General features: G+C 40.4%; 1 protein-coding gene across 2 annotated transcripts in view; it reads left to right on the top strand.

Annotated features, from left to right (window-relative positions):
* EHHADH (enoyl-CoA hydratase and 3-hydroxyacyl CoA dehydrogenase) overlaps positions 1 to 10,109 on the top strand; it is a 91,204-nt gene extending 81,095 nt beyond the window's left edge. For both annotated transcript variants that reach the window (XM_016942457.4, XM_517004.8), the window contains exon 7: positions 7,244 to 10,109. In XM_016942457.4, the coding sequence (XP_016797946.1) occupies positions 7,244 to 8,505 (1,262 nt within the window). In that variant the 3' untranslated portion in view covers positions 8,506 to 10,109. The remainder of the gene's footprint in view (positions 1 to 7,243) is intronic.
* Positions 10,110 to 17,165: the final 7,056 nt, after the last annotated feature.

Genomic DNA, 17,165 nt, shown 5'->3' with positions numbered 1-17,165 from the left:
TCAGGACAGGGGAATGTAGTTGATCAGAAACTGCAAAACTAACATTTAAAACATCCTTATTTGGTATTTACTTCTCTGAGTAGAAGAGGTTCCTGATCAAATTCAATTCCATGGCAGTCAAAAGCAGTAATTTGGCAGGGGAGCAGGACTCCTTGCCCCTGTCTATATGCGTCTGTGAGGCAAAATTAGAGAACTATATGAAGCTTGAAACCAATAGCTAGGAGGCCAGAGTTTCAAACCCCACATTCTACCTTTTAATGTAGAAAAGTTTTATCAAAGCTAAAGTTTAGGATACAAGTTGCTATAGAAGTGAGAGCTGTTCAACCTTCTTGTTCTTGAGAGAAGTGCAGGGGGTTAATAAATTTGGAAAACTGTGTTCTTAATAATTTAATATATTTATTATATAGTATTGAGTAATTTAATACACTTGGAAAATTAACTAAATATGTTCTAGAGAGACTAAATCAGTGATTTCTGATGACTGATACATCCTATCTTCAAAACCAATCCTCCATGCTAGTAAATACAAAGTATAGAGGAGTAATATATAAGTGGCTTTCACAAAGCTGTTTTCATCCACAGTGGGCTGGTTAGGCAACAAATCATCTGCCACTGTAACAGGTAACCCAGCAATCTCAGTAGCTTAACACAATAAGTTTATTTAATGCTTATTCCATAAGGTCATTCTAGGACCAGGGTTTTTTCCCACTAGTGGCTCTGCCATTCTCCATGATAAGGGTCAGCAAACTTTTTCTGTAAAGTTCCGGATGGTAAATATTTAAGCTTTGTGGGCCATACAGTCTCTGTTGCAACTACCCACGTCTACCGTTGTGCACAAAAACAGCCATAGAGCCGGGCATGGTGGCACATGCCTCAGTTGCAGCCACTAGGGAGGCCGAGGCAGGAAGATCACTTGAGCCCAGGGCATAGAGGCTGCAGAAAGCTATGATGCCACCACTGTACTCCATCCTGGGCAACAGAGCAAGACTGTATCTCTAAAAACAAACAAAATACAAAACAAAACAAAAACCCAGCCATAGACAATATGGAAGCAAATTAACCTTGTGTTCCAATAAAATTTTATTTATGAACACTGAATTTTGAATACGATATAATTTTTCATGTGCCACAAAATGGTACTTTAAAATTTTTTTATTTAGAAATGTAAAAACATGTTTTTGCCTGCAGGCAGTGCAAAAATCGGCAGTGGGCGGGGTTTGGCCTACAGGCCACAGTTTACCCCATCACCTACTTTAGGCCTCCTGCAAGGCCTCAGAGTCATTCTCTGCATTCTCTACATCTGGGTGGCAATGGAGGATCTCGTGGGAGATTTTAGGAGCCAATCCAAGAACCCACATTGCCCCCAATCACCACCATCATATTTCGTTGACCACAGTTACTCACAGGCCCTAACAGGATGCAAGGGATCTAGAAAGTACAGTCTTCTGTGTGCCGGCAGGAAAATGAATTGGTGTTGGGAACAAACATTTTTCATCAAATAATTTTTCTTCATTTTCCATTTTTTTCTTGCCTTTGCTTAAAATATTTCTCCCTATGTTTTTCCCTTCCTCGACCTGGATGGTTCAACTTCCTCAGTTTTACCTATTACAGTCTAATCTTCCTTTAAGGTCCATTTCAAATGTCTTTGTCTTGAAGCTTTTTTTGATTCATCCAACTGAATGTAATTTTTTCCCTTTGAATCAAAGAAATTTGAACTTTTCACATCATTTACTTTACCATATGGAATGGATATTGTGAATTCCTCTTTCCACCGCTAGATCAGAAGCTCCCTGAAGGTTGATACTCTTCATGTTTTTTTTAAAACAGTTTAATTGAAATGTAACTCACATATAAAATTCACCTTTTTATTTATGTATGTATCTTTTAAAAAATTTTTTTTTTTGAAGACAGGGTCTTGCTGTGTTGCCCAGGCTGGAGTGCAGTGGCACAATCTTAGCTCACTGCAGCCTCCATCTTCCAGTTTCAAGCGATTCTTTGTGCCTCAGCCTCCTGAGTAGCTTGGACTATAGGCATGTGCCACTATGCCCGGCTAATTTTTGTACTTTTAGTAGAGATGGGGTTTTGCCATGTTGGCCAGGCTGGTCTCAAACTCCTGGCCTCAAGTGATCCACCCGCCTCAGCTTCTCAAAGTGCTGGGATTACAGGCATGAGCCACTGTGCCTGGCCAAAATTCACCCTTTAAAAGCGATTCAATGTAAAATGGTACAGCTGCGGCTGAGCACAGTGGCTCACCCCTGTAATCCCAGCACTTTGTAGGGCCAAGGTGGGTGGATCACCTGAGGTCAGGAGTTCGAGACCAGCCTGGCCAACATGATGAAACCCTGTCTCTACTAAAAATACAAAAAAATTAGCCAGGCATGGTGGCAGGTGCCTGTAATCCCAGCTACTCCGGAGGCTGAGGCACGAGAATCGCTTGAACTCGTGAGGCGGAGGTTACAGTGAGCTGAGATCACACCACTGCACTCCAGTCTGGGTGACAGAGCAAGACTCCATCTCAAAAAATAAACAAATAAATAAATAATAAAATGTTGCAGCTTCTATGGACAACAGCATGACAGTTTGTCAAAAAGGTAAAAATTGCCATATAATCCAGCAATTCCACTTCTGGATATTTACCCCAAAGAATTGAAAGCAGGGGCCAGGCACAGTGGCTCACCCCTGTAATCCCAGCACTTTGGGAGGCCAAGGCAGGTGGATCACTTGAGGTCAGGAATTCGAGACCAGCCTGACCAACATGGTGAAACCCCATCTCTACTAAAAATACAAAAATTAGCTGGACGTGGTGGTGCACACCTGTAATCCCTGCTACTTGGGAGGCTGAGGCAGGAGAATCGCTTGAACCCAGGAGGCAGAGGTTGCAGTGTTCCGAGATCACGCCACTGCACTCCAGTCTGGGTGACAGAGAGAGACTCCATCTCAAACAAACAAACAAAAAAAGAATTGAAAGCAGGGACTCAAATAGATATTTTTACACTCATGTTCATAATAGCATTACTCACAATCGCCTAACAGTACAAGCAACCCAAGTATCCATTGAAGGATGAATGGGTAAATAAAATTTGGTATATGCATGCAATGGAATATTATTCAGCCTTAAAAAGGAAGAAAATTCTGACACATGTTACAACATGGGTGAACCATGAGGACATACTGCTAAGTGAAATAAGCCAATCATAAAAGATCAAATACTGCATAATTCCACTTACATGAGGTACCTGGAGTAGTCAAATGCACAGATATAGAAAATAGAATGGTTGGCCAGGGTTGGGGAGAGGGAAAATGGGGAGTTATCATTTAGTAGGTGCAGAGTTTCAGCTTTGCAATTCGAAAGAGTTCTGATGATGGTTGCACACCTTGTGAATGCATTTAATGCCACTGAACTGTGCACTTAGAAATGGCTATGATGGGAAACCTTATGTGTATTTTGCCACAATTTTTAAAAATCAGAAAATGCATAGTAAGCGTATCACCAAAAAAGAATACAATTCAATGGTTGTTAGATATTGACAGAGTTTATGCAACCATTGTCACATCAATTTTAGAACATTCTCATCACTCCCCAAAGAAATCCTCTACCCATCAACAGTCACTCTCCATCACCCTTCCCTCCAGCCCTTGGCAACCACGAATCTATTTTCTGTCTCTGTGGATTTGCCTATTCTGGACATTTCATATAAATGGAACCATACAATATGTAGCCTTTTGTGTCTGGCTTTTTTTTTTTTCTTCAAGATGGAGTCTCACTCTGTCACCCAGGCTGGAGTGCAGTGGCACAATCTCAACTCATTGCAACCACTGCCTCCTGAGCCCAAGCAATCCTCCCACCTCAGCCTCCTGAGGAGCTGGGACCATAGGCACATGCCACCACACCTGGCTAATTTTTGCATTTCTGGTAGAAACAGGATTTTGCCATGTTGGCCAGGCTGGTCTTGAACTCCTGAGCTCAAATGATCCTTGCGCATTGGCCTCCCAAAGTGCTGGGATTACAGGCATGAGCCACCGCGTCCGGCCCTGGCTTCTTTAACTTAGCATAATGCTTTCAAGATTCATTCATGTTATAGTATGTATCATTATTTTATTCTTTTTTTTCGAGACAGAATTTTGCTCTTGTTGCCCGGGCTGGAGTGCAATGGCGTGATTTCGGATCAGTGCAACCTCCATCTCCCAGGTTCAAACGATTCTCCTGCCTCAGCCTCCCAAGTAGCTGGGATTACAGGTGTGCACCACCACGTCCAGCTAATTTTTGTATTTTTAGTAGAGATGGGGCTTCACCATGTTGGTCAGGCTGGTCTTGAACTCCTGACCTCAGGTGATCTACCCGCCTCGTATTTTATTCCTTTTTATGGCCGAATAATATTCTCCATTTTGTGTATCTATTCACCAGTTGATGAACATTCAAATTGCTTCTATTTTTTGGCTAATTTTTTAACGTGAGAAAATGAAATTTATTTTTATTGTATAAATGCAAAATTTACAGGAAAATATTTTAAAGCTTTAAAAAATGCCAAGTGACATTGATACAGGAAAATCACAAAGCAGGAGAACTACACTAAATTAATAGATTTCATTTTAAAATGTCTCATCGTATCTCAGATTTTGGAATATTCCATTTCTGTGGAAGACAGTTGATTCTGTTGAAGATATAATGCCCCCTAGTTTAATTAACAAGTACTGATAGCCACTGATCTATTTCTCTTAAGGAGGAGATAAGAAAGATGTGTATACATTCTGTGTACAGGTAATATACACAATTTTCTGGATCCAGCCTTAGCTCAGGGTTTCTGAAATTATTTTTTTAATTTTATTTTAGATTCAGGGGGTACGTGTGCAGGTTTGTTACATGGGTGTATGTATTGCATAATGCCAAGGTTTGGGCTTCTAATGTTCACTCAAGTAGTGAACATAGTACCCGATAGGTAGGTTTTCAACCCTTCTGTCTTCCCTCACTCCCCCTTTTGGAATCCCCAGTGTTTATTGTTCCCATCTTTGGGGCCATGTGTACCCAGTGTTCAGCTCACACTTATAAGTGAGAGCATGCAGTATTTGGTTTTCTGTTTCTGTGTTAATTTGCTTAGGATAATGGCCTCCAGCTGCATCTATGTTGTTGCAAGTGTGTGATTTTATTCTTTTTTATGGCTGCATTTGGCTATTTTGAATAATGCTGCTACTGAACATTCATGTACAAGCTTTATGTGGACATGTATTTTCAGTTCTCGTGGAGATTTAGATATCAGTGGAATTGCTGGATCATAAAGTAACTCCATGTTTAACATTTTGAGTAACTGCTAAACTGTTTTTTGCAGCAACTGTACCATTTAAAAATTTTGCCAGCAATGTATCAGAGTTCTAATTTCCCCAAATCCTCACCAAAATTTGTTATTGTCTGTCTTTTTCATTATTGCAATCCTAGTGGGTTTGAAGCATTATCTCACTGTGGTTTTGATTTGCATTCCCTTATGACTATTGATGTTGAACATTTTTTCATGTGATTATTACCCATGTGTTGCTTGTGCTTTGGGTGTCATGTCTTAGAAACCATTGCCTAATTCAAGATCACAAAGATGTATCCATCCATCAGACTTACTCCTAAGATCTGCTTCTAAGAATTTTATAGTTTTAGCTCTTACATTTAGGCCTATGATCCATTTTGAGTTAGTTTTGTATATGGTGTGAGGTAAGGGTCCAACTTCATTCTTTTGCATGTGGATATCCAGTTGTCCCAGCATCATTTGTTGAAAAGACTGTACTTTCTCTGTTGAATGTTCTTGGCACTCTTGTTAAAAATCAATTGGCCATAATTGTGTGGGCTTGCTTTTGGCTATCAGTTCTATTCTGCTAATCTATATGTCTATCCTTTTGCAATGACCACTATCTTACACTGTCTTAAATACTATAGGCTTCTTTTTTTTTTTGAGACAGGGTCTCACTCTGTCACATAGGCTGGAGTGCAGTAGTGTGATCATAGCTCACTGCAATCCTCAAACTCCTGGGCTCAAGATATCCTCCTGCTTCAGCTTCCCAAATAGCTGTGACTATAGGCATGCACCATCATGCCTGGCTAATTGTTGTTGTTGTTGTTGTTGTTGTTGTTGTTGTTGAGACAGAGTTTCACTCTTGTTGCCCAGGCTGGAGTGCAATGGTGTGATCTTGGCTCACTGCAACCTCTGCCACCTGGGTTCAAGTGATTCTCCTGCCTCAGCCTCCCAAGTAGTGGGGATTACAGGCATGCACCACCACACCCAGCTGATTTTGTATTTTTAGTAGAGACGGGTTTTCTCCATGTTGGTCAGGCTGGTCTTGAAATCCTGACCTCAGGTGATCTGCCCACCTCGGCCTCCCAGAGTGCTGGGATTACAAGTGTGAGCCATTGCACCTGGCCCCCTGGCTAATTTTTAATTTTTTATAGAGTTGGAGTCTCACTATGTTGCCCGGGCTGGTCTCAAACTCCTGGTTCCAAGTGATCCTCTCACCTTGGCCTCCCAAAGTGCTGGGATTACAGGCATGAGCCACCTCACCCAACCTTGAATAGTTTTGTCATACAATTTGAAATTGGGAAGAGTGAATCCTCCAACTTTGTTCTTTTTCAGTATTGTTTTGGCTCTTCTGGATTTCTTGCATTTCTATGTGAATTTTAGGATCAGCTTATTGATTCTGCAAAAAACCAGCTGGGATTTTTATAGGAATTGTGTTGGTTCTTCACATCAATTTGGGTAGTATTACCACCTTAACAATATTAAGTTGTCTGATACAAAAACATTTAATGTTTTTCCATTTATTTGGTCTTACTTAATTTCTATTAACAATGTTTTGTACTTTTTAGTGTACAAATCCTCCTATTCTTTGTTAAATTTCTTCCTGTGTATTATTCTTTTTGATGCTATTGTAAGTAGAATTGTTTCTTTTAATTTTATATTCAGATTGTTTATTTCTAATATATAGAAATATACTTGATTTTTGTATATCAATTGTGTACCTACAATCTCGTTGGACTCATTTATTAGTTTGTATAGCTTCTGTTTGTGTGTGTGAATCTGTCTAATTTTTATATCCTCTGAAACACTTAAGAGAGTGCAGAGTCTTAACTAGTACTCAATCCATTTGTGTTTCTTGACTCAATCTCTTTAAATGCCACATTGTCACATAAGCCTTCCATCCAGTGAATAATTTATCAGTTCCCAATACCACTGAATCATTCTTTTTCTCCTTTGATTTTTATCTGCAGGCTTGGGAACAATGGGCCGAGGCATTGTCATTTCTTTTGCGAGGGCCAGGATTCCTGTGATTGCTGTAGACTCGGACAAAAACCAGCTAGCAACTGCAAACAAGATGATAACCTCTGTCTTGGAAAAAGAAGCCTCCAAAATGCAACAGAGCGGCCACCCTTGGTCAGGACCAAAACCCAGGTTAACTTCATCTATGAAGGAGCTTGGTGGTGTAGATTTAGTCATTGAAGCAGTATTTGAGGAAATGAGCCTGAAGAAGCAGGTCTTTGCTGAACTCTCAGCTGTGTGCAAACCAGAAGCATTTTTGTGCACTAATACTTCAGCCCTGGATGTTGATGAGATTGCTTCTTCCACTGATCGTCCTCACTTGGTCATTGGCACCCACTTCTTTTCGCCAGCTCATGTCATGAAGTTGTTAGAGGTTATTCCCAGCCAATACTCTTCCCCCACTACCATTGCCACTGTTATGAACTTATCAAAAAAGATTAAAAAGATTGGAGTCGTTGTAGGCAACTGTTTTGGATTTGTGGGGAATCGAATGTTGAATCCTTATTACAATCAGGCATATTTCTTGTTAGAAGAAGGCAGCAAACCAGAGGAGGTAGATCAGGTGCTGGAAGAGTTTGGTTTTAAAATGGGGCCTTTTAGAGTGTCTGATCTTGCTGGGTTGGATGTGGGCTGGAAATCTAGAAAGGGGCAAGGTCTTACTGGACCTACATTGCCTCCAGGAACTCCTGCCCGAAAAAGGGGTAATAGGAGGTACTGCCCAATTCCTGATGTGCTCTGTGAATTAGGACGATTTGGCCAGAAGACAGGTAAGGGTTGGTATCAATATGACAAGCCATTGGGTAGGATTCACAAACCTGATCCCTGGCTTTCCAAATTCCTATCACAGTATAGAGAAACCCATCACATTGAACCACGTACCATTAGCCAGGATGAGATCCTCGAGCGCTGCTTATATTCACTTATCAATGAAGCATTCCGTATCTTGGGAGAAGGGATAGCTGCTAGCCCAGAGCACATTGATGTTGTCTATTTACATGGATATGGATGGCCAAGGCACAAGGGCGGGCCCATGTTCTATGCTTCCACAGTTGGGTTGCCCACAGTTCTAGAGAAATTGCAGAAATATTACAGGCAGAACCCTGATATTCCCCAACTGGAGCCAAGTGACTATCTAAAAAAACTGGCTTCTCAGGGAAACCCTCCCCTGAAAGAATGGCAAAGCTTGGCAGGCTCCCCTAGCAGTAAATTGTGATTCAGTCTTCCAGATTATGCCTCACATGCTAGCATCAGGTAATGCTGACTGAATTTCAGTGAAATTAAATCAAAAATCCAAAGTAAGATTGTTCTGAAATACAAAGCAAAATAAATAATCATTAGAATCTTCTGTGTGACGACTCTAATGGTCAAATCTTTAGGAATGTGCTTCCTATGCCTCTGAATCTGTCCTTATCAGATAAATTCAATGCATGAACTTGTGTGAATGCAATACCATAATAGCTAATGAAAGAGGCTCAGGCATAAGTTGAGATTCTCAAATGCTTTTATCATTGGATAAATGTGTCATCAATTAATAAATGATAAATGCAGCTAAGTCATACATTCATTTTGACTCCTTTCAATGTCACACACATAGTATTGATCAGAAATCTTATGAATCATACATACACTCAACAAACATTAAAGTTGTAGGAAAAAGACAGTTGGAAATTGGTAAGGGAACTGAGTACTTCAAACCAGCACAGGGAACTCAGGTTAGTGTGGCAAGCCTTTCCTCTTCTGGTCTTTCCTCTTCTGTTTATGGAGAAATAACAGAAAGTAGTAAGTCGTTAACTTAGTATAAGAAGGGTCTTAGAGAACATCTAACCTTCTAGGATTTCCCAATTCTGTGATAGAGTAATGACACCAGTTTCCCTGTCATGACAAGCCTCTGTGATGTTACATATGGAAATGGTTGAATCTTGAAAAATCTAAAATTGTTGCAAAACATATTTTGTATGATTTTGTTGTAAGAGTTCTTCTCTTTTTACTTTTTGCCTTGTGTAGTTAAAAATTAAGGGGCTGGTCAATACAAAAACTTGTACACAAATATTTATAGCAGAATTATTCATAATGGCCAAAAGCTGGATACAACCCAAATGTCTATGAACTAATGAATAGATAAACCAAATCTGGTATATCCTTACAATGGACTATTATTCAGCCATAAAAAGAAATAAAGGGCCAGGCACAGTGGCTCACACCTGTAATCCCAGCACTTTGGGAGGCTGAGGCAGGAGGATTGTTTGAGGCCAGAAATTTGAGACCAGCCTGGGCAACATAGCAAAACCCTGTCTCTACAAAAAATACTTTCCGTACATTAGTGGTTGCCTAAGGCTAGAATTGGGGGTGATGAATGGGGAGTACAGGATTCATCTAATGGGTACAGGATTTCTTTATGGTTCATGAAAATGGTCTAAACTTATTGTGGTAATGGTCACATAACAATATATTAAAAACCATTGAGTTGTATATTTTAAGTGGGTGAATTATATGGTATGTGAATTATATCTCAATAAAGTTGTTAGTAAATAAATGGGGCTGAAGATGTTATCCTTCATTGTGGTGTAAATGAACTTTCACAATATTTTCACCTGTGAACCCAAATAAAATGATGAAAGTTCTGATGGAAAAATCTTGAATGAATAGAGTATAAGTTTTCCGTTGTTAAAAAGCAAACAAAAAACCAACAAAAAATCCAAGTGTGCCTTGAATTATACAGAGCACAATTATTATGTTTGAAATGTGTACTACTTAATTTTATATAATTTGGTTTGTGAAATTAAAGACATCAATAAAAGTGATTCCTGAAAGTAGTAATTTTGTCTCCAAAGTGACTTGTTTTCAAATCAATGTTAAAAAAACTCACTAACTTTTTCTTCAAACCTGGAATTAATTTTGAGTTCTTGCAACTTATTTTCACCCTACAGTGGCCTCTAGATTAAGGGTTTTTTTTTTTTGTTTTTTTGTTTTTGTTTTTGTTTTTTTCTGACTGGAGTCTTGCTCTGTCGCCCAGGCTGGAGTGCAGTGGCGCTATCTCGGCACACTGCAAGCTCTGCCTCCCGGGTTCACACCATTCTCCTGCCTCAGCCTCCTGAGTAGCTGGGACTACAGGTACCCGCCACCAAGCCTGGCTAATTTTTTGTATTTTTCAGCAGAGACAGGGTTTCACCATGTTAGCCAGGATGATCTCAATCTCCTGATGTCATGATCCACCTGCCTCGGCCTCCCAAAGTGCTGGGATTACAGCCGTGAGCCACCGCGCTGGGCCTAGATTGAGGTTTTGAAACTAGAGGGTCTATGAATAGGTTTTATGAGTCAATAACCCCTGAAATGTTATGATAAAGTTTGTGTATATATATCTGAGTGCATTTCTTGGAAAAGGTACCATATCTCACATCATATTCTAAAAAGTATCATGACCCGACCAGGCGCAGTGACTTATGCCTGTAATCTCAGCACTTGGGGAGGCCAAGGCGGGTGGATCATGAGGTCAGGAGATCGAGACCATCCTGGCTAAAATGGTGAAGCCCCATCTCTACTAAAAATACACAAAATTAGCCGGGTGTGGTAGAACGCGCCTGTAGTCCCAGCTACTTAGGAGGCTGAGGCAGGAGAATCGCTTGAACCTGGGAGGCAGAGGTTGCAGTGAGCCGAGATCATGCCACTGTACTCCAGCCTGGGCAACAGAGTGAGACTCTGTATCAAAAAAAAAAAAAAAAAAAAGTATCATGACCCAGTAAAGGTTAAGGACCAATAGAAAATGGCAAGAGCAGCCCGGCACGGTGGCTCATGCATGTAATCCCAGCACTTTGGGAGGCCAAGGTGGGCAGATCACTTGGGGTCAGGAGTTTGAGACCAGCCTGGCCAACATGGTGAAACCCCGTCCCTACTAAAAATACAAAAATTAGCTGGGCGTGGGGCGCATGCCTGTAGTCCCAGCTTCTCGGGAGGCTGAGGAAGGAGAATCCCTTAAACCCGGGAGGCGGAGGTTGCAGTGAGCCAAGATCGTGCCACTACATTCCAGCCTGGGTGACAGAGAAAGCCTCCATCTCAAGAAAAAAAATAAGAATGAAAACAGGAAGAAGAAAATATGAGTTCATTCCTTCTTATTTTACATCAAATGAAGCCAAACTAATTCGAATTTGCTGGGTCCCACATATAATAGTAGTTAATATGATGAAATTTTCAGGATATCCTCTCCTGTCCTTGAAGATATACTTGCTTAAATGGCTGATTTTGTTAATAATTTTAAAACTTAAAAAAAAAACTTTGGATTTTGTTTTAAAAAATATGTTCTAATGATCATTGACCCTGATGGGAATTATATATTGGAAACACCCTTGAAGCTGTAAGACTCCCAGCTTGAAAGATGCTCTTAATGATACTACTTAAATCAGTAAAGCCACCATGCAGCTGCAGTTGCTCTCTATTTATTTACTTTCAGCAGGAACAGGTGTGCATGAGAGCGATAAAGTGAGGAATCCTAAATTCCCCTGATTAATGATGTTACAGAATTCTTTATGCAAATCACACTCTACTGCACTGTAGGAACCTAAAATTTTAAGGTCTTAGATTTGTCTTTAAAACAGATACCTAGAAATCAGAAATATTGCAGCCTCACTAGATTATCTGAACCTTTTTGGTAGCCATTGATAAGATTAAATCAAGTTCTCTGGACTATGTTTAAAAGCAGCTTTCTGCAAGAACAGAATAGTTCTTGACTATTCTTGGGACTGTCAGTACCATCTGCTTATCTTACCAGCTTATACGTATTTTGAGATTAACAGACAAGTTACACTGCTTCCAGGCAGGACAGCAGCATTCACAACTCCAGCAGACACCATTCATACTGTGTACCAAGGGGTTGTCATCCACATAGAAAAGATATGAATGACATCCCCAGGAATTGTATAATGCCTAGTTTTGTTTCTAGGACACTCTGTGTGGCAGTTTCAAGCCAAAAACTCTTCTGGTTATTGCTGTATCTTTCTAAATAATAGTTGACAAAAGTGGCTGAGAAAACCTCTATTTAGACTGGATCACCAATGGGACCAAATTTGGGACAAAATGGGACAAAATGATTGCATTTTGTTTGTTCTTTTTGATATTTTTTTCCTAGCACCCTGAGAAAGGAATATGAGAGAGATGAACAGAACTTTAAACTCTTGTCCAAAGAATACCAGGGCATTTAATTTATTTTTTATTTTTTATAGATACTATGTTGCCCAGGCTAATCTCAAATTTCTGGGCTCAAGTGATCCTCCTGTCTCAGCCTCCCAAAGTACTCAGATTACAGGCATGAGCTACTGCACCTGGTCCCCCTGCGCATTTCAATTGAAATATTTATTTCTTCTTTTTCACCCAAACTTAAAGTAGCCTGGCAGAATGAGTGCCTGAAAGCATCTCATAAGATGACCTGAGCAGAGCTAATGCAGTCGCTCATGCGCACATTTTCACTGCACTTAGGGCTATTCCACATTCTCTAAGACGACACACAAACAGTTGCTAATTCTAGCCATAGTGTGATATCCCTAGCATGAGCTTAGGGCAAAACCTTCTCCAACCAGATCCTAAATGCACATGGATTTCCAAAGCTGGCCAAGGCCTAGAGTGTTGTTGATTTGGAAATTGACCGTTGGCTGTCCCCCAAAGTTTCTCTTCTTATGTGGGGATAAATGTCCCAATTGTTAGCTAAACATATAGTTGCCCAGAATACACAACATATTTGTCAGCTTCTCTTATATGGAATTGTGGATACGTGACTAACTTCTAGACAATGGGATGTCAGAGGGATTGTCACATGGCAGCTTCTGGGAACTGGCCTTCACAGTCAGATGATGTACAGCCTTTGCCCATTTCATTTTTGTCTCTTCCTCCATCTTCCTGCCTGGAACACAGATGTGATGGCCAGAGTTGCAGCCACTAGACTAGACCATGAAGACAGAGGCCAGGCCCTGGAATGAAGAGCAGGAATGAAGAGCAGTAAAGAGCCTGGGTCCCTGAGGAGCTCATGGAGCAGCATTGCCACCCTACCTCCAGCAGTCATTTATGTGAGAGAGCAATCAACTCGTATCATGGAGAATTTCGTGTTATTTTTAAGTCTTTACTCATAACTGACCCTAAAATCTGAATGAATGCAAGTGGGATCCAAGAATTAGTACGGTTTGGGGTTCTTTGTTTTTTGTTTGTTTGTTTGTTTTCTCAGTGCTATAGGCAATTCTGATACACAAGTAGTTTTATGTATTTATTTATTTTGGGACAGAGTTTCACTCTTGTCGCCCAGGCTGGAGCATAATGGCGCGATCTCGGTTCACTGCAACCTTTGCCTCCCGGGTTCAAGCACTTCTCCTGCCTCAGCCTCCCAAGCAGCTGGGATTACAGGCATGTGCCACCACACCCAGCTATTTTTTCTATTTTTAGTAGAGACGGGGTTTCACCATGTTGGCCAGGCTGGTCTCGAACTCCTGACCTCAGGTGATCCACCCGCCTCGGCCTCCCAAAGTGCTGGGATTACAGGCATGAGCCACCAGGCTCGGCCACACAGGTAGTGTTAAGAATCTAGTCTCATTAAACAAAATTTGTTTTTTAAAAAAATGTTTTTGCCAGTCCAATGTGTTTTTCAACTTGATGTTTAATTACTCAGAAATTTGTATATGTTTCACATATAATTGTTGTGGGCAGACGGAGATGCCCACTAAGAACCTGAGAATAGGGCTGTAAATAAACATTTGGTAGGAAATAGTCTCACAGGCCTACTTGAACCTCAGCTTGACTATTACTTAATTAGAAATAAAAAACATTCATGAAGAAAATATGTATTAACAGAAGGAGAAGTGATCAACAATAGCATAAGGGAAAAGAAGAAAACTTGGAAAAGCAGCATCTCTCAGCATTGACTAAAAGTACTAAATCTGGGGTGCATAAACTTTCTGCTCACTAGATCAGAGATCTCCAAAATGGGGTGCCGCTACGCAAAAGAGCATGAAAAATGTTCCACAGAGGTGCAGACAGAAGATACTAGAACTACCATTGCTACTTATTTTTGCCTACAAAATAAGAACTTAATCTTGATTAATATTTTGTGTGCTGATGTTCACTGTTGCCCTCAACAGGCTGCATCTCGGACAGCTGTGAGGTGTCCTGAGCAAAGCAGGCGACATCCAAAATGCAGAGGCTGACAGTGGTATCCTCCCACTTTCATTTGCTTTCAGCGTATTGAGAAATATTGTAGATTCTATGTAATGGGGTAAGTGGATAGTCAGACTAAATTATTTAATTTAACTAAACTAACTGTCACAAAAAATTCCTTGAAGGGAGGCCCTCTTAAAAAATTTACTTATGAATGGATAAAGAAAATGGGGTACACATACACAATGGAATATTGTTCAGCTGTAAAAAAGAATAAACCCTGTTATTCGTGGCAACATGGATGGCACTGGAAGATGTTATGCTGAGTGAAATAAGCCAAGAACAGAAAGCTAAATACCACATGTTCTCACTCATATGGGGAAGCTAAAAAAAGCAGATCTCATAGAAGTGAAAAAAGTGGAACAGAGGATACCAGAGGCAGGGAAGGGTAAGGGGAAAGGAGGGAGAGGGAGAGATCTGTTAAAGGATACAAAATTACACCTAGATTGGAGGAATAAGTTCCAGTGTTCTATACTGCTGTAGGATGATATAGTTCACAATAATATGTTATATAGTTTCAAATAGCTGGAAGGAGAATATTGAATTTTCTAGACTCAGAGAAATGATAAATGTTTGAACTGATGGATATGCTAATTAGCCTGATCTGAACAGTATACAGTGTATGTATCAAAACATCGCCATAAGCCCCATGAATATGTATAGCTATTATTTGTTAATTAAAAAATAAAATTATAAAAAAAAGGATTCCTTCAAAGAAAGCACAATTGAAGATAAAACAAAGCAAGCAAAGGTGAACGACGAGAAAATGGCAGAGCTGGCAGTTCTGGTGTCAGCTTTTAGTCAGCTGCATTACAAGGTAGAATGAGTTAGTCAAATCTCGCAAGAAGTTGGCCAAAAAAAAATGGAAATTATCAAGAAGATTATTAGAAATTTTGATTGATGGCCGGGTGTGGTGGCTCACGCCTGTAATCCCAGCACTTTGGGAGGCTGAAGCAGGTGGATCACCTGAGATCAGGAGTTCAAGACTAGCCTGACCAACATGGTGAAACCCCGTCTCTACTAAAAATACAAAAATTAACTGGCATGGTGGCACGCGCCTGTAATCCCAGCTACTCGGGAGGCTGAGGCAGGAGAATCACTTGAACCCAGGAGGCAGAAGTTACAGTGAGCTGAGATCGCGCCGCTGCCCTCCAGCCTGGGCAACAAGAGAAAAACTCCGTCTCAAAAATAATAATAATAAATAAATTTTTTAAAAAAGAAGTATTTATGTACCTGCCATAAATAGTGAAGTTTGCCCTAAAAGTATACTGTCTGACATTAGCTAATAATAATATGAAACCATCACATATTAGTAAGGTGTTTTAATACATTATTTAATCAATATCTAATCATTTACAAATTTCTTTTTTGTGTTGTATAATGTACATGTATATCAATATAATAGGAAAAGTATATGATTTGTAAGTCAATAAGCATTCTGCATATTAGATATATATACTAAAATTTTCTGTGGTGTGCTACCCAGATCCTCTTTCAGGAATGAAAGATTGATTAATTCTCCCAGCTTCCAGAAGTGCTGCCAGAAGATGGCCTTCTTTAGGGACTGCCTTGCTCAAGGTCACACCTTCTTCCAAAGGTAATTTGCTCCGTGCAGGCGTCCCCTTACCCCAGCTCTGCAGGGCTGACATAGTCTAGAGCTCCTGGTGGGTCACGTTGATTGGAATAAGGTCTTCCTCCTGGTGGGTCACGTTGATTGGAATGAGGTCTTCCTCCTGGTGGGTCACATTGATTGGAATGGGGTCTTCCTCCTGGTGGGTCACATTGATTGGAATGGGGTCTTCCTCCTGGTGGGTCACATTGATTGGAATGGGGTCTTCCTTCATCCTGCAATGCTCCTCAACTTCTTCCTCTGCTCATTCCTGCTTCTCTCTCCTCTCTTTCAATGGTGTTAATTCTGAGATCACTCCCTAAACATTTTGGGGTTTTTTTGTTTATTTGTTTATTTATTTATAATTTCAACTTTGATTTTAGATTGGGGGTACACATGCAGGTTTGTTACATGGGAATATTGTGTGATGCCAAGGTTTGGGTTATAACTGATAATTTTGCACATGAATCTCAATCTCAGAGTCTGCTTCCCAGGAAACCTAACCTACAACAGTGAAGGTGCATGATTAAAAATGCTTGGCAGGCCGGACGTGGTGGCTCATGCCTGTAATCCCAGCACTTTGGGAGGCCAAGGCGGGTGGATCAACTGAGGTCAGGAGTTTGAGACCAGCCTGGCAAACATGGCAAAACCCTGTCTCTACTGAAAATACAAAACATTAGCTAGGCATGGTGGTGTGCATCTGTAATGCCAACTACTTGGGAGGCTGAGGCAGGAGAATTGCTTGAACCAGGGAGGTGGAGGTTGCCTGAAACAAGACCGCGCTGCTGCCCTCTAGCCTGGGCCGCCGAATGAGACTCCATCTCAAAAAAAATTAAAAAAAATGCTTAGCAATCGTCAACTTACAAGCCATCAACTCTTCAGTATTTGTTTAATAGACTTCTTTTGATCTCACCTGCCATCAGTTTTTATAAATATTCTATGTGTGCTAGAATTTTCATTCTCTATTTCATGAATATGGAATTCTACTATTAGATCAAGCTTGTTAATTATGTTACTCTAGTTTTCTATACAGCCTTGCCTATGTTTTATCTGTAATCTTACCTTCTTCTGATGAG

This window comes from Pan troglodytes, chromosome 2, assembly GCF_028858775.2.
Source record: "Pan troglodytes isolate AG18354 chromosome 2, NHGRI_mPanTro3-v2.0_pri, whole genome shotgun sequence".
In the NCBI taxonomy this organism is placed as follows: domain Eukaryota; kingdom Metazoa; phylum Chordata; class Mammalia; order Primates; family Hominidae; genus Pan; species Pan troglodytes.
This window is presented reverse-complemented; position numbering and strand designations above follow the sequence as displayed.